Here is an 18,286-nt window from a genome sequence, read left to right on the forward strand (position 1 = left end):
AATTAAAATCTACAATAGTAAATCTGTGGCTATTGCACTATATGGTGCCGCATTGTGGGGGTACGCAAACGTAGAGCCAATACAGAGAGCGGAGAATGGATTCATTAGAGCCCTGCTCTCTGTACCTCAGTCCACTCCGACGTACTCTATACACAAAGAAGTTGGCCTTCAGTTTCTCTCGGATAAGTTGCGTATGGCCCCTCTGATCCTATGGTTAAAAATATGGATGAATGAAGAACTTCCATTAAACCATAAGATCCTGACCGATGTCCTGTCCCTTGACAGATTTAATAAAATCCCATGGCTGGCCTATCTTGCAAAAGCTTTTGCCGACATAGGTCGCCCGGAGCTTTTTACTTCTCCGGAGTCCATTAGGATCCAAGATCTTGTCTCGGTTAAAAAGTCTTTTTTAGGAAGGATGGAGATGTGCCGTGAAGAGAGTGAATTAGTAAAGCCGGCTGTGAGGGATCATTGTTTGTTGCTTACTACACCTTCACTTGAATCTTATCTTGGCTATGTCACACTTCCTTTTCACAGGTTTCTTTTAATAAAATTTAGATTTAATTTGTTGCATTATTATTTAGGTTCTTTTCAAAATTGGCAGAAACCAGAATCTGCCCCGCCATGCAGCTGTGACCAATTCTCAGTGCAGGACACAATGCATTTTGTTATGTTTTGCGGTTTATATATAGAGCCTAGGAAGAAATTCCTGCTACCAATCCTCAAGGAGGCCGGCTTCACACAGGTGAGGCCGGCTTTACTCTATTTACAACTACTACCTAACCCTCACATTACCTACTGCGTTGCTAAATTTTTGGTAGCTGCCTCAGGGGCAAAAGCCGCCTGCCAAGATTAATTATAAATGTTAAGTATATTTTTCTTTTTAAATTGTTTACTATAAATTTTAAATTGTTGTTAGATATCTGTATCATGTATTTTATGAAATCTTGTATGAAATGTATTTTACTGTTTACCTCTTTGTATGGTTTTTAAAAAAAGCCGAATAAAGATAATTTGACTGACTGACTGACTGAGTGTGTATTCTTTCATGTATTAAATTTACACACAACATTTTATTTGTTAATTTATGGCTTTACAGATTGTTTTTTGGATACCTAAACTGGTCATAAAATAAAGGTACAGCACTATTCACTAATCGCCCGTGAGTGTCCATTTATTTTAGTTTGCTTGCAGACACATAAGTGGTTGGAACTTCCACTTTATTGTTCAGAATAATCTTTCTTAATGATTCCACCAAAATGGTGGATCTTTGTTAAAAAAAAGCTGTTAGGCAATATTTATCTGTGTATACCCTTTCAGCACAAACTTCTTCTTCTGTTTCAATTTCATAACACTGTCCTTTGAGTACAATTAATTCTGCTCATGCAGTCTGTTCAGTAAAGATAACCTTTTTTTAAACAACATTATCATCGTCATCATCAGTAGCAGTAGGAGTAAGGAAAAGCTGGAACGTGTAATTGCGCTAAAAGAATTATTTTTGTCTCCAAGAGTGGATTATTTTTTATACTTCATGCTGTGAACAAAGTACAGCATAAAATATAATAGGCTTTTCATCGATAAGCAATAAAGTTTGCTGAATCAATAATAGTAGGTTAGTGTTTTTCATTAAGAATGCAATGACTGGTAAGCAAGAATTCTACAAAATACTTTATTCTGCAAACTTTTCACTATCAGACAAAATATTTTATGTCCTACCCATATATCTCATCTAACTTACAATACCAATGTACAATATTTATGAAACTTAAAAAACCAACCTAACATTACAACCTACCATACATACGAACCCTACATGTTTTGCCTAACCTAACAGTTACATTTCATATATAATCTACCTGCTAAACCTAACCTAATCATACCTACCTATTATACCTGCCCCATACCTATTATAACTTACCTACCAACCATATTTTAACTACGATACCAACTTACCTTACCATAACTAACCAAATTCACCTTACTTACCCACCAACCATATGTAACCAACCGCATCAAACCTGATCAACTATACATAACCATCCATATATTAACATTATCAATGCAGTGCGTATGTCTTGCACCTGCTTTAAGATCATTTTGTAGAAAAAGACAAATGAATGCTAAAGGGAACACTAGTAATGGTGCAGGATATGGCAGTGTCCTACAGAAAGCACTTGTGTATAAATCAAGGGACCTTTAGCAATGGCCTAATGTACTGCAGCATCAAGAAAGTGCGTATTGCAACTTTTGAAGGGCATGAAAACGAGAATGCTGTTGCTTTGTAACAAACAGTGAGAGAAAGCTTTGTTAAAGTTTATGATTAAGTGAGTTTTAAAGAGTTTGAGGTCCACGGTTAGCACACTAGTGGGACCAAACAAGATGCGCAAAACAGAGGGGAGTTCAGCTCCTTAGGAGCCATCAGGAGGGAGGTCTGAGATGGGAGACCAGAAACATTGTAAGTTTACTTGTGAAAGATGGATCGGAAGGAATTGCACCAATAATTGGATCTTTCAAGTACATATGCATACAATTGTTAACAGTGACATGCATTTAACGATCTCCTAAGCAGAACTGTAATGCTGACTCCCCAGAATCCCCAAAATATCATATCTCATGCTTACCTTACGAGGGACGTCCCGCGAGAAGTAGCTATAAGGAGCAAATTTCAAATTGCACCTGTCTCCAGTCTTATGATTAACGATGTCTATTTCACCAGACTGTAGGTAGAGAGAAAATGAAAGTAAATATTTTGCATTCTCGTGCTATGTTAATCACATTACAATGACAGTTTAGCAAGCCTACTATGCACCACGCTGGTATCAAAGGCTATACTGCTTAAATTGTGGAGTGCTGTGTGTCTGAGCAGTAACTTAATAGTCTATACTAAGCTTGGCAAGAAACAAATATGCTACTTACCAGTATGCATCTGTTCTTGGCATGTAGGGCTGCTGACATTCATATCTATAGCATAGATCGCCGCCTAGTGTTGGGTCCGGATGATTGCACATTGTTGTCCTGGAAGAGTCTTCGAGGCATCACGAGATAGGTGGCTCCTCCCCTGGACTACAGTGCGCATGGGCATCGACTCCATCCCCAGATTGTTTTTAGCCATTGTGGTGAAGATGGAGTGTAACAGTGTGAGCGATGACCATGCTAAGAGTAAGTGTAAGAGCTGCATCCGCTACAGGCGCCGGGGAGGAGGGCGGGCGATATGAATTTCAGCAACCCTACATGCCAAGAAACAGATGCATACTGGTAAGTAGCATATTCGGTTCGAGGCATGTGGGCTGCTGAATTCATATCTATAGCATAGAATATACAGCAGTCCCTCCATTAGCGGCGGCCGCCTGTGCCAGCTGCAGCAGTCTGAAAAAGTGTTTTTAGAACAGCCTGCCCTACAGCTGCCTGCTGCTTGGAGTGCACATCTACACAGTAGTGTTTTGTCAATGTGTGTGGGGTAGACCATGTGGCTGCTCTACAAATGTCCTCTAAAGGGATATTTCCAAGGAAAGCCATGGAGGCCCCCAAATTGCGGGTGGAGTGGGCTCTTGGAGGGATCGTCAAAGTGCGCTTAGCTTTTTGGTAGCAAATCTGAATACACTGAACGATCCACCTGGCTATACCTGCTTTGGAAATGGGGTTGCCTTTGTGTTGTGCGGAAAAGGCAACAAAAAGTTGTTTTGTCTTCCTAAAATCTTTGGTCCTATCAATGTAATACATCAAAGCTCTTTTGACGTCAAGAGTGTGGAGCATTCTTTCTGCCACTGTCTCAGGGTTTTGGAAGAACACAGGTAGTTCAATAGTCTGATTGATATGGAACTGTGAAACCACCTTTGGAAGAAATTTAGGGTTAGTGCGCAGCACCACCCGGTTGGAGTGAATTTGTATGAATGGCTCTTGTACCGTTAGTGCCTGGAGCTCACTAACACGTCGCAGTGACATAATGGCTATCAGGAAAGCCACTTTCCATGTTAAGAACTGAATCTCGCATGAATGTAGAGGCTCAAAAGGTGGACCCATCAATCGGGTGAGGACCACATTAAGATTCCATTCAGGAGCAGGTGGGGTCCTGGGAGGAATGACTCGTTTGAGACCCTCTAGAAAGGCTTTAATGGCAGGCACTCGGAAAAGGGAGAGATGCTGCCTGTTTTGGAGATAAGCCGCTATGGCGGATACATGAATTCGAATGGAAGCATACGCTAGATTACATTTGTAAAGATGTAACAGATAACAAATGATGTTGTGCGTGGACGCGTCAAGCGGGTCTATGTCGTGGTCTACGCAATAAATGACAAACCGCTTCCATTTTGCCGCATAGCATGCTCTTGTGGTGGGCTTTCTTGCCTCCCGTATGATATCCATGCAGTCTGGAGGCAAGTTGAGGTAGCCAAACTCTAAGACCTCAGGAGCCAGATCGCCAGGTTGAGCTGTTGCGGATCTGGGTGCTGAATGTCGCCATGGCTCTGCGTCAAACGTCTGGGTGTGAGGTGCAGCCTTTGATGCGGTACCACGGAAAGTTCTAGAAACGTGGTGTACCATGGTTGGTGTGCCCACGTTGGAGCAACCAGGATGAGCGTCATCGAGTGTTGCTTCAGCTTGCGTGCCACCAGCGGTATTAGAGGTGCTGGGGGAAAAGCGTACGCAAATCTGCCTGACCAGTTCATCCATATCGCATTGCCCTGCGACTGTGGGTGTGGGAACCTGGCGGCAAAGCTTTGGCATTTGGCGTTTTCCCTCGTGGCGAACAGGTCTATCTCTGGATGACCCCACTGCTGGAAGTACGGGTGGAGTACTGATGGATGTAGCTCTCACTCGTGCATTTGGTAGCTGTACCTGCTGAGCAGATCCGCCATCTGATTGTCCTTGCCTGGGAGGTGTTCCGCCATGAGGAATATGTTCCTTTGAATGGCCCACTTCCACATGCTCTGAGCCAGATGAGACAACTGTGGAGAGTGTGTACTTCCCTGCTTCCGAATGTAGTACATTGCCGTCATGTTGTCCGTCCGGATCAAAACGACCTTGTTGCACAGATGTACTTTGAATGCCTTCATTGCCATGAAGATTGCCATCAGCTCTAGGAGGTTGATGGGCATCTTCTTTTGCTGCGTTGTCCATAGTCCCTGCACTGTGTAGTGGAGTACATGAGCTCCCCAACCTTGGAGAGATGCGTCCGTCGTTAGGATGATCTGTGGCACAGGCTCCTGGAACGGTTGTCCCTTGCAAAGGTTGTGTGGATTCCACCAATGCAGAGAGTTGTATGCACGACCGGTTACCAACACTAGGTCTCCCAACTGTCCGTGAGCCTGAGTCCACTGATGTGCCAAGCACTCCTGAAGCGGACGCATATGTAGTCTCGCATGCGGGACTATGAAGATGCAGGAGGCCATCATGCCTATCAACTGCATGAACACTCGTGCCGGAAGCGAGTGTTGTGGTCTGAATTTCTGTATCAGCAATTGAATGCTGTTGACTCTCACCGAATTTGGCTGTGCTGTGGCTGCCAGAGTGTTTATTGTTGCGCCCAGATACTCCCGTACATGGGCGGGCTGAAGGTGTGATTTTGGGTAATTGAGTGAGAATCCCAGATCGTGAAGAAGGTGAATGGTGTGGGACATGTTGGTGGCGCACTGCTGGGCCGACTTTGCTTGGACAAGCCAGTCGTCCAGATAAGGGTAGACGTGAATGTTTTGTCTCCTGAGGTGTGCAGCCACTGTCGCCAGGCACTTTGTGAACACCCTGGGCGCTGTAGTAACTCCGAAAGGGAGGACTTTGAATTGGTAATGCTGATTCTGAATAGTGAATCTGAGGTATTTTCTGTGTGACGGATGTAGCGGAATGTGAAAATATGCAACCTTTAAATCTAACGTGGCGAGGAAATCTCCCTGATTGAGCAACGGAAGAACCTGCTGCAGTGTGAGCATGTGAAAGTGTTCTGAAAGAATGTACTGGTTTAGGGGTCTGAGGTCCAGTATGGGTCTGAGGGACCCGTCCTTTTTCGGGATTAAGAAGTACAGGGAGTACACTCCTGTGCCCCTTTCGTCCACCGGCACGAGCTCGATTGCCCCTTTTTGCAGCATGACGAGTACCTCCTGCTGCAATAAGTGCAAATGCTCTGTGGACATAGGACGGTGCCTTGGGGGTATGTTGGTTGGAGTGGGTGTTAACTCCAGACAATAACCGTACTGGATAAGCTTTCTGACCCACCTGTCTGTGGTGATGGATTTCCAGACTGGCAGGAACTGCTGGAGTCTCCCCCCGACTGGTGTTGTATGGTCGGGGGCAGTGACAAGCCGTCACTGTTTGTTGGCGGCGGAGGATCGGGAGCGGTTGTTTCCACGATAGCCACCTCTACTCTGTTTGTTGTAAGTGCTTTGCGTGCCACTTTTATTGTACTGTGTTTGCTGGGATAGCTGGCCTCTGGAAACACCTCTATTGCCTGAGCGACGAAAAGAACTACCCCTGAACTGCTGGGACTGGAGAGCCCCCATAGACTTTGCAGTCTCAGTGTCCTTTTTTATTTTTTCCAGGGTGGTGTCCACCTCAGGCCCAAATAAGTGATCAGGGTTTACAGGCTGGTTTAGGATGGTGGTCTGTATCTCCGGCTTGAATCCGGAGATCCTGAGCCAGGCCTGTTGCCGTAACATTACACTGGTGTTAATGGCCCTGGCTGCGGTGTCAGCTGCGTCCAGTGCACACCTAATAGAAGCATTTGAGATGAGTTTCCCTTCTTGAATGAGCATCTCTGCTGCCTCCTTATATTCATCTGGCAAGTGTTGTAACAGGGTTTCAAGTGTATCGTAATGTGCCCTGTCATATCTGGCCAAGAGTGCCTGAGTGTTTGAAATGCGCCAGATATTGGCCGCTTGAGCCGCCACCCTCTTCCCTGATGCTTCTAGCACTTTAGATTCCTTGTCAGGGGGAGGAGCATCACCAGTAGTTTGTGAATTTGCCCTCTTCCGGGCATTAGAAACAACTTGAGAGTCCAACGGCAACTGGCCCTTGATGTAGGTAGGGTCCCCAGGCGCCGGCTTGTATTTTTTTTCAATCCTAGGGTTTATGACCCTGGCACGTGTGGGTTCTTTAAAAATGTCTGCAGCATGTTTCAAGACACCCTTCAGCATTGGCAGAGTCTTTACGGTCTTTTCAGAGGTGGAAAAGGTGTCAAACAGAAAGTCTACCTTAATAGGGTCAGCATGGAGCTGGACGTCATGATTTTTGGCTGCCCTCTCAATAAGCGCATTAAATGCCGCGGAGTCCTCAGTAGGTGAAGTTTTGACATTATACACTTGAGTGTCTGCGGCAGTTTGTGGATCCACTTGGTCCGCAGCATCTGCCCATGTGTCATGTTGATCTTCAGGATCAGTGTCAACAGGGTAGTTGTACTCATCATAGTCACCTTCCCCAGCCTCCACATCTGAGTAAGTGGGCGAGATTGGAGCAGTGTCCTGACCACGTGGAGTTATTAGTTCAACAAGAACTGGTGAATCTGTGGAATCCTTCTTCTTCTTCAAAGGAATTGTGTAGGACTCCATAGGCTGTGCTGGTGTGATCTTTTGTTTATAAATGGAAAGTTTACCGGTGTCGGCGTCGATGAATTGCTCAGACTGCTCCTCTAGCAGGGGTCGTTGATGCGTTGTGCTCACAACTGCAGGGGTAGGCTTTGGCCCCGTGGACACCTTCATGGACGCCTCGACAACCTTCTTCGGCGTGAACGCTTTCGGCGCCACTTTCGGCGGCAGCGTAAACTGGATAGGCGCCTTCGACTTCTGCTGTTTTGCGGCAGGCTTCGGCATGAAAGTATCCTTCGGATCGACCGCGGAAGCTTTGTCCTTAATGCGTTTCAAGGAGTCCGACACCTGCTTCGTGAAGGAGGCGGACGGCTGCGTCGACTCGACAGGTGCCTTTGAGCCACCACCATGTGCGGAGTCGAGGGGCGTAGCACTTTTGGCCTTGTCCGTCCGACGCGCAGGATCGACAGCTTTGGTAGCTCCGAGTCCTTTGTGTCGACGGCCCTCGGCGCCGAAGTCTTCGGGTCGACGACCTTTACAAGTGCTTTCAGTGTGCCAGTCTTCTGCTCGACGCCCTTGAGCGACTTCACCGGTTCGACAAGCTTCTTTGGCTTTGTCTGCACCGACAGGTCTGAAGACGTGGAGCCGACCAAGGCGACACGCGCTTTCGGTTTCGACGGCGCCTCCAGCACTTTTGGTTTTGAAGAAACCGAAGCTTTCTCTTTCGGTTTCGATTTGACCAATGGCGGCTCCTTAGAAGTGTCCGTAGCCGGGCCCGGAGGCGAGACTGTGGAACTTGGTGCAAGGTCTTGGGTAAGGCCATGTGGCGATCCCTCGACCTGAGCCGTAGATGTTGTCTGAACGGGGCATAGCTCCTCGCTTGAGCTATCTTCCGTGGCCCCATAGGCCCCATCGTCGTCTCCTACCTCTTCGACGATGTCTTCTGCATCGAGCATTTCTACGTCTGCGTCGTAGTTTGAGTCGATCTCTGCAGCTGGAATGGAAATCGGCTCTCGATCTCCCTGCTCGTCTGCCTCTTCTCCCTCGGTATCGAAAATGTTCACCGGGTCAGGTGCCGTCTGCTGGGCCTCCTGGCGCGCCACGCGCCGAAGTCGAATCGTCTTCTTGGAGCGGAAACGAGAACAAGCCATACAGTTGGCTTCATCGTGATCCGGCGACAGGCACTTGTTGCACACCGGGTGGACGTCGATGTGGGGATATTTCGAGTTGCACACGGGGCACCTTTTGAACGGGCTCCGTTCCATGATGTTTCGTCGAATAAGGCTTGTTGCGTCAACTGGGCCTCAAGCACTGAAGAGTCACGCGACTCCTCTGGATGTCCGACTCGGGAACTGAGCTGGAACAGAACTGGGCACCGATCGCAAGACAATACCGACGATAGGAAGGCCTTTCGGCCGAAAAGAAAGTTTCTATTGATTCCGAACTTGAGTGAATTGCGGAAAAAAACAATCTGGGGATGGAGTCGATGCCCATGCGCACTGTAGTCCAGGGGAGGAGCCACCTATCTCGTGATACTTCGAAGACTCTTCCAGGACAACAATGTGCAATCATCCGGACCCAACACTAGGCGGCGATCTATGCTATAGATATGAATTCAGCAGCCCACATGCTTCGAACAGTCTTTATCTCTTTGTGTAGTGACATACTGCACTCAAGTCACAGCTTCATACAAGGCTGGTGATTCAAATGCTACTAGTGGGCCTGCAGCACTGATTGTGCCACCCAAATGAGTAGCCCTAAAATGGTGTCTCAGGCCTGCCACCGCAGTGCCTGTGTGCAGTCTGTGAACTGCCATGTCCTCCTGGTCCGTGTCCCCACTGACGAGGCCTAACCCTTCCCTTTCTGTGCGCATTGGTCACCCCTATGGAAGGCCCAAGGTACCCCCTTGGACAGGGTGCAGTGCATGTGAAATGTAGAGCATGCACTTGTGCAGGTGACATGCTCTGATAGTGAATTATAGCCATTTTCGTTTTTCACTATTGTAAGGCTACCTTGCCCATAGGCTATCATGGGGAATGCTGGCTACAGTGGCTACCAGCATATCTTCCCATAGGAGCAAGGTAGGACATAAAAGTTTGGTATCCCTGAACTCAGAATTTAATAACACATCTTTTGGGAAAGGTGGTTTGTAACTCCTGTGTTTGAGAGCAGCACTTTTAGAAAGTTGTCTGACCTTTCTGTGTGCCTTGGCCTGTTTGTGAATTGACGGTCTGGTTTGAGAGTGACAGAGGCTGGGGAGCACCCAGGAGGCTGGCTGAGTCAGGCCTAGGCTGAATGACTGCATCTGCATCTTGAGTGGTAGGACGGGATAGCACCTGGGCCTGATTAGGGATGTGCCTGCCTTCCACAATGCCCCTCACTCTGAAAGGAAAGGAGAAGCCAGGAAAACAAAGTGCTAAAGGAACACCCAGAACTGGTTCAGACTGGGCTCAGAGCCCTCCTGCACAAAGGGAACAAAGACTTTTAGGGGTATAAGTACAGTACCCCTGACTACAGACAATTAAATCATCCTGGAATCAAGAAGGAACCTCTGCCAAGGAGAAAGCTGACAGTGAAGAAGGAAGACTGTCCTGCTGTTGCTCTGCTACCAAGGAGAGGGGAAGGACTTTGCTTTGTGATGTGTCCCCTTGTTTGAAGGAATCTCCAAGGGCCTGAAGAAGAGCTGGCTTCCCTGTTAAGAAGTCTCAGGAACAAAAGGACTTCACCCCCAGCTTCCCTCAACTCTACTGAGAGAGTTCTGGAGTGCATGGCCCATGTGTGGTGCCTCTGGAAGTTGTACCTGTGTTGGGAAGCTGGAAACCAAGCTTGAGAAAATTCCCGCCGCTACGAAGACCGAGATCGTCGCAGCGCCTGTCGCCGGTGCCTGAAGACATCGCACCCTTCGTTAGCGGGAAGATTTCCGCCGATGCGAACATTGCAGCAGAGCCTGTCGCCGCTGGGCGAGATCACCGCATCAGGTCGCTGTGAAAATCATCGCAGAGCCATCGCATCGAGGAGCTGCGAGAGGAAGATCGCCGCTGGACTGCGCATCGTCGCCCCGGAGATCGTCGGAGGCCCCGAGAATCATCGCGTCATGCCTTTGCGAGCATTTTCCTACGGAACCTCTGCACCGAAATCCACACAAGGCATCGCCTTCATCCCCATACAGATCGGATTCGTCGCTACACGCCGCTACATCCAGCGGAATTGTCGCCAACGCCTCCCCAGGGTCTCAGGAGTAACGCATTGCTTGTTTTCGACCGCAACAGATTTTGTTTTGTAAAGGTACTGTTGGCTAAACGTGACCCAACTGTGAACTTTTCACGCAACTGTGGATTATTTTAACGCCAACATTAACCTTTTCCACGCTGATGACGAGCTGGGCTCGTCATGGTGCACACTGGTCGTGCGCTGATGACGAGCCCAGCTCGTCATGAGCCCCACCCTTGGGGGAAGCGCTGGCGCTCCCCCCGAGGGTGCCCGATCGCGCTTGTTGCTATGGGGATGGCAGCGGAAGAGCTTCCGCTGCCCCCCCCCCGCCCCTCCCCATGGGAATCCCGTGACGTCAGCGCGCACAGCGCGCGCTGACGTCATCAGGGAGTCCCCGGCGCTCGGGAAGCCTTTTGCTTCCTGAGCGCCGAGGAGTCAGGTACGTTTTTTGCATGCCTGGGGGGGTTTGGGGCCGCATGGAGGCATCAGGGGAGAGGAAAGATTTTCCTCTCCCCTGATGTCTCTTTGCAGGGCATTTCTGCCTCACGATCGCGCACAGCGTCCCGATTGTGCGGCGTAAATGCCCCAACTAGCACCAGGGATTTAAATTTAGTTTATAGGAAGCGACCCCTTGGGCAAGGGTCGCTTCCAGGTGGGCTGTGATTATGTTTTTGATTTTCTGCCCCCCCTGGGGGCAAATTGGCCCGTTTTTTCAGCCGTTTTGCCCCCAGAGGAGGCAAAAATTCCCCACTAGCATCAGGGATATGTTTTGGGGCATTATTTTTTTTTGGGAACTGACCTCTTGGGCAAGGGTCGCTTCCTGGTGGGTAATAATTTTGTATTTGATTTTCTGCCCCCCCTCTGGGAGCAAATCGGCCCGTTTTTTCGGCTGTTTTGCCCCGGGGGGGGGGGGAGGGCAGAAAATCGCCACTAGCACCGGATATTTTTTTTGCAAGGTAGTAGTGACCCCTTGTGCAATGGTCACTTCCAGGAGGGGGCTTAATTTTTTATGTACATTTTCTGACCCTCCCGGGGGCAAATAGGCCAGTTTGTTTGCCCGTTCTGCCCTCAGGGGAGGCAGAAAATGCCACTAGGCACCAGGGATTGTTTTTTTTGCAATGGAAGTGACCCCTTGGCTAAGGGTCACTTCCAGGTGGGGGTCAAATGTAGATTTACATTTTCTGCAGGGGGCATTTACGTCTGTTTTTTTCCGCAGAAATACACCACTAGACACCAGGGATTTTTTTGTTTGTAATGGCGGCGACCCCTTGGGCAAGGTTTGCTTCCCAGAGGCAACTTGTTTTAGGAATGTTTTTCTGCTCCACCCCCACCCCCCTGGGGGCGAATTGGCCCCTTTCTTTTCTGTTTTTTGGCCCAGTGGGCACTAGGGATTGTGTTTTGTAGTGTGTGGAAGTGAGCCCTTGGGGAAGGCTTGCTTCCTAAGGTGGTTATATTTTTGGATGTTTTTTACTGGCTGCCTCCCTTGGTGCCAGTCGGTCTTTTTTTTGTCCTTACTGCCCCCGTGTGAGGGGGGTACAGTTAGGACCAAAAGACCGACTGGCACCAAAGGGGATAGGCATAAAAAAAAACAAAAAATTTAACCAGTGTCTTGATAGAAAACCTCACCTAAACCCCATTGGTCTAAGCCCTATTTGATGGCCCATCTGGGCGAATGTAAATTTGGGGGCAACTTTGTGTGTTGTTTTTTTAATGGTTATATTGTTTGCGAAATGTAGTAGTCATTTTTTTTCTTCTCTATTTTAGTCTTGTTCCAGGCTTTTGCTGTTTGGATTGTTGTAGGTTGCGGTTCTGTTACTGCTGGTTTTGCAGCTTGTGTAGTTGCATGTGCTTGGTAAGTGAATGTATTTTGTACCACTTTCCCTAGATGAATGTGTTTTTGTAAAAGGTGTACTTATAGCAGTTTGTGTGGCTCTGTGTTTTTTGTTTGTTAATTTTTTTTAGCATTGATGCTTGAAGTGTACTTTGTTGTCTAATCTGTACTTTTTTTTTCTTTCTAGTGGGATATCATTTCTTTTTGCTGTGTCTCAGCAGAGTAGGTGCTGGTGAGTGTAGCTATATTTGGTAAGAGTTAAATTGTTTTTGGATTCTATAGATCTTTGTGTGAAAGCCTTACATTGCTTACTTCTTACTTTGCACAGTGTAGGTTGTTGTTCACTTGTGTGTGCAGTCTTCTTGCTTTGTAAGGATAATGGCTAGTCGCAGGATTACTGCTCAGCAGGTTATTGGTTTGCTTTTTGAGTCTTCCTCTGACCATGGTTCAGAGACTGACTCTGATTCGGACCCAGAGGTAGGTGCAGAAGATTCAGGCAGTGAGTTTTCTCTTCGCATGGAATCATCGGATGATGAATCTTCTTCTAGTGCTGATGAAGTGCCTATGGTAGAGGAGGACATTGATGTGCCGGTAGTGGGCCAAGAGGCATCTGGGCTGCTGCCTAGGGCCTCAAGGTTTCCCTTTTTTTTACGTCGGCAAGAGGCATGTGGGCTGCAGGCTGCGCCCAAAAGGTTTCACATTGCTGTGGTACGCCAAGAGGCATCTGGTGCTGTTCGTCTTCCTGTTGGTGTAGTGCAGCAAGAGGCATCTGGGGCTGTTCGGCTTCCCATTGGTGTAGAGCGGCAAGAGGCATCTGGGGCTGCTAGGTTACCCGGTGGTGTAGTGCAGCAAGAAGCATCTCAGGCTGCTAGGCTTTCCGTTGGTGTAGTGCAGCAAGAGCCCTCTGGGGATGCTAGGTTTTCTGTTGGTGTTGTGCAGCCAGAAGTATTTGTGGCTGTTAGGCTTCCCGTTGGTGTACTGCAGCAAGAGGCTTCTGGGCTGCAGGCTGGGGTGGCTGCTCCTCCCGTTGATAGGGATGGCCTCTGGGTTCCCCCTGGCATGGTGCAGCCGGCATTGCCAGATTTCACTGGTGTTCCTGGGAGTAGAGTGAATACTGAGACTTTTCTGCCAATACATTTTTTTAGTTGTTTTTTGACAATGTGTTTTTGCAAGAGATTGTTGAGCAAACTAATTTGTATGCAGAACAGTATTTGAGGGACAACAGTGCCAGCCTTAAGCCCCATTCTAGAGCTACCCGGTGGACTCCCACAAATGTTGAAGAGATGAAGAAGTTTTTGGGATTAACTTTTTTGATGGGCTTGCTAAGGAAGCCATCAATGTCTTCATATTGGTCCACTAGTCCCTTGATGGCAACAGCTATATTTCCAGCAGTCATGAGTCGTGATCGGTATATGCTTCTTCTTCGGATGATGCATTTTGTTGATAATGGTTTAGCGTTGCCACGCGATCACCCTGATTGTGACCGTCTTTTTAAGATTCGGCCTGTCCTTGATCACTTTGTTGATCGTTTTTCTGAGATCTTTGCTCCTGGTAAAGAAATAGCAGTGGACAAGTCTTTGCTATTGTTCAAGGGCCGCTTGGTTTTTAGGCAATACATTCCTAGTAAGAGGGCACACTATGGAATCAAACTGTATATGCTGTGTGACAGTGGGACTAGATATGTCTATAATTTCAGGGTGTACACTGGTAAGGAGTCCAGCATTAACCCTCCTGGTTGTCCTTCCACTTTTGGAGTGACTGAGGAAATTGTGTGGGAACTAGGTAGAGGATTATTTAACAAAGGCCACCATTTATATGTAGATAACTTCTATACTGGTGTGCGGTTGTTCAAGGAATTGGCCAAAGTGGGCACTGTTGCTTGTGGCACAATGCGCTGTAACCGTAAAGGTTTCCCAAAAGAACTTGTTTGCAAAAGGCTTGTGCGGGGACAGTCTAGTGCATTGCGATGTGGGGAGCTTCTAGCTGTGAAGTTTTCAGACAGGAGAGATGTGTACATGCTGACTACTATCCATGATGAAAGCACTGTACCTGTGCCTGTTTGGGGTCAGGGTGCTGAAGTGCGCAAACCTGTGTGCATTGTAGATTACAATAAGTACATGGGTGGTGTTGACAGAGTAGTTGGAACCTTATGCTGCTCTTCGAAAGGCTTACATTTGGTACAAGAAGTTGGCTATCCATCTTTTCCACTTGGCATCCTTTAATGCTTTTGTTGTGTTCCAGAAGTCTTGTCCTGAGTCAAAGATGCCTTTTGTTAAGTTTCTGGAGTCTATAATAGGCAGCCTTGTACTAGTGGAATAGGCAAGTGTTCCTAGATTTGGAGTGGTGGAGGATGTGTCTAGATTGAAAGATCACCACTTTCCTGAATACATTTCTCCCACATCCGCAAGAGACTTTCAGACTAGAAGATGTGGAGTCTGTTGGCGAAGAGGCGTGCGGAAGGAGTCTCGTATGTACTGCCCTGACTGTCCTTCTAGACCTGGATTGTGTGTGTCAGCTTGTTTTAAATCGTACCACACGCAAAAGAAGTTTTGGGAGTTTTAATGAGCTGTAAAGTGAATTGCCTGGTCTGTATTCTGTAAAAAAAAATTGTTTCAAGGATTGGCATTAGTGCAATGTGTTTAGTTTTAGAATTTGTGTTAGCAGATTTGTAGGTATTTTCAATTGGTTAGTGTTATTTTGAAAAAAAGAATTCTAAATGTGATTGTGGTGTGTGCAGGCTGGTGCTTGGATGGCGGTGTGCGTGGACTGGCGCTTGGCTGGTGGTGTGCATGGACTGGTGCCTGGCTGGCAGAGTGCATGGACTGGTGTTTTGCGGGTGGTGTGTGTGGATTTTTGTTTGGCTGGCGGAGTGCATGGTTAGGTGCTTGGCTGGCGGTGTGAGTGGATGGTGCTTGGCTGGTGGAGTGCAAGGATTGGTGCTTGGCTGGTGGTGTGTGTGCACTGGTGGTTGGCTGGCGGGCTGCGTGGACTGGCGCTTGGCTGGTTGTGTGCGTGGACTGGTGCTTTGCTGGCAGAGTGCAAGGATTGGTGTGTGGTTGGCGGTGTGTATGGATTGGTGCTTGCCTGGCGGTGTGTGGGGACTGGTGCTTGGCTGGTGGTGTGCGTGGACTGGCACTTGACTGGTGGTGTGTGTAGACTGGTGCTTGGCTGGCAGAGTGCACGGATTGGTGTGTGGTTGGCGGTGTGTGTATATTGGTGCTTGGCTGGCGGTGTGTGTGGACTGGTGCTTGGATTGTGGTGTGGGTGGACTGGCGCTCGGCTGGCGGTGTGTGAGTATTTGCTTTCTGTTGGTCACTGCACACACTGCTAGCTGAGTGCCACTCCACGCAGTCCATCATTTTGTGTAGTTGCTGTGTCAGGAATGTGGGTGTGTTAAAGTGATGGGCCCTTGAATGGCGCTGTCTGCTGGTGTGAGTGTTTTAATGTGATGGGCCTGCGGCTGGCGTTGTGAATGTTTTGTAAGTGTCACATGTATGAAAGGTGTATGAATGGCTTGCAAAGCGGTTGGTGCCTTGTCATGGCTTAACAGCTCACGAGCTGTGAGTCAATGGTTCAGTTTCTTGTCCTTTCCATTATTAACAGTGTATTTCATTTTTTGTGAAATCACTTGCTAATACAATGGTATATACTGAACCATCACTCACCCTCGTGCCAAATCCAACCAGTATGTGTGTGTGTTTGAAAACTTGTCAGTTTTTTTTGTTGTTTTTTTTGTTGAAGCAGGACGCACCTTCCCACTTATTTTGTAAAGGTTGTGATGTGTTGCTTTTGTGCCTGGTGGTGTGAATGGTCTTCTGTGTGTCAGGTATGAAAGGTGTGTGAATGGCCTGTAAAGTGGTTGGTGCCTTGAAGTGGCTTTACAGCTCACGAGCTGCGAGTCATTGGTTCAGTTTTTTTGTCCATGTAATTGACAGTGCATTTCATTTTTGTGAAATCTCTTGTTAATAAAATTATATATACTGAATCATCTCTTGCCCTCGTGCCAAATCCAACCAGTATGTGTGTGTTTGAGGAATAGATGGCTGTGTAGGGATCTTGTTTTTCTTAGTCTCTGTGCCAAGGTGTACATTCCGCTTACGAATAACCTGCCAATTGTAGATATTTTTGAAAACCCATGGGACTACATGGTGATGTCTCTCTGGTGAAATCTAACAATTAATTGTATCCACAATATCCTGCAAAACTCACAATGTCCGTCATATTTTCCTTGCAATATTGCGCCCAAATTGTCACGCTGCACAAGTAAACAACTAATTTTGTCAAAACTAATTGGTTCAGCTAGGGGGGTTAAATGGGTTTTTCACTCCTTCCTCGGTTGCCATCTAGGGAAACCTAGCATACCCACACATTTTTGGAAAGTAGACATCCGGGGGCTTTTAAGGGGGTATGGCTTGCATGGATCCTCCAACGTTCCTTTTCTCAGAATCCCTAGCAAACTTTAAATGTAGGTGAAATAATTTATTTTTTACAAACATTTCTGTGTTTAAAAGTGTGGCATCACTGGGCTCACACAAATTTTCAGCCACCCCGCGTTCCCCCAGGTCTCCTGAAAAAAATGGTAACTCACTTGCCTGGGTCTGCCTAGTGCCTGCGACAGGAAATGAATATGCTACTTACCAGTATGCATCTGTTCTTGGCATGTAGGGCTGCTAACATTCATATCTTAGCATTAGATCGCCGCCTAGTGTTGGGCTCGGATGATTGCACATTGTTGTCCTGGAAGAGTCTTCGAAGTATCCTGAGATAGGTGGCTCCTCCCCTGGACTACAGTGCGCATGGGCATCGGCTCCATCCCCAGATTGTTTTTCGCCATTGTGGCAGAAGATGGAGTGAAAAGTGTAAAGGATGTCCATGCTAATGAATAAATACAATAGTATATCTGCAGCTGCGACAGGCACCGGGGAGGAGGGCGGGCGATATGAATGTTAGCAGCCCTACATGCCAAGAACAGATGCATACTGGTAAGTAGCATATTCAGTTCGAGGCATGTGGGCTGCTAAATTCATATCTTAGCATAGAATACATAGCAGTCCCTCCATCAGCGGCGGTTGCCCGTGCCAGCTGCAGAAACTTGAAAAAGTGTTTTGAGAACAGCCTGTCCTACAGCAGCTTGCTGTTTGGAATGCACATCAACACAGTAGTGTTTTGTGAAGGTGTGTGGTGTGACCCACGTGGCTGCTCTGCAAATGTCCTCCAAAGGAATGTTCCCCAGGAAAGCCATGGATGCCCCCAGTTTGCGTGTGGAGTGCGCCCTGGGGGGTATTGTTAAAGTGCGCTTCGCTTTCTGATAACATATTTGGATGCACTTAACAATCCACCTGGCTATCCCTGCCTTGGAGATTGGGTTGCCTTTGTGTTGTGGTGCGAAGGCAACAAAGAGTTGCTTTGTCTTTCGAAAGTGTTGTGTCCTGTCTATGTAGTACATCAACGCCCTTCGTACATCTAAGGTATGGAGCATCCTTTCCGCCACCGTTTGCGGGTTTTGAAAGAATGCTGGTAAGTCAATGGTCTGATTTAGATGAAACTGTGACACCACCTTAGGAAGGAATTTAGGGTTAGTGCGTAGCACTACCCTATTTGGGTGAATTTGAATGAATGGCTCTTGTATTGTGAGCGCTTGCAGCTCACTGACACGCCTCAGAGACGTAATAGCTATAAGAAAGGCCACTTTCCACGTAAGGAATTGGAGCTCACACGAGTGCAGTGGCTCAAATGG

The 18,286-nt window shown here is 47.5% G+C and overlaps 1 protein-coding gene across 1 annotated transcript in view; it reads right to left on the minus strand.

Annotated features, from left to right (window-relative positions):
* Window positions 1–18,286, minus strand: part of OSBP (oxysterol binding protein) — a 460,407-nt gene that overhangs the window by 130,118 nt on the left and 312,003 nt on the right. Inside the window, exon 11 of the mRNA XM_078666627.1 lies at window positions 2,622–2,717. Within this exon, the coding sequence (XP_078522753.1) occupies window positions 2,622–2,717 (96 nt within the window). The remainder of the gene's footprint in view (window positions 1–2,621; window positions 2,718–18,286) is intronic.

This window comes from Lissotriton helveticus, chromosome 1_1, assembly GCF_964261635.1.
Source record: "Lissotriton helveticus chromosome 1_1, aLisHel1.1, whole genome shotgun sequence".
NCBI lineage: Eukaryota > Metazoa > Chordata > Amphibia > Caudata > Salamandridae > Lissotriton > Lissotriton helveticus.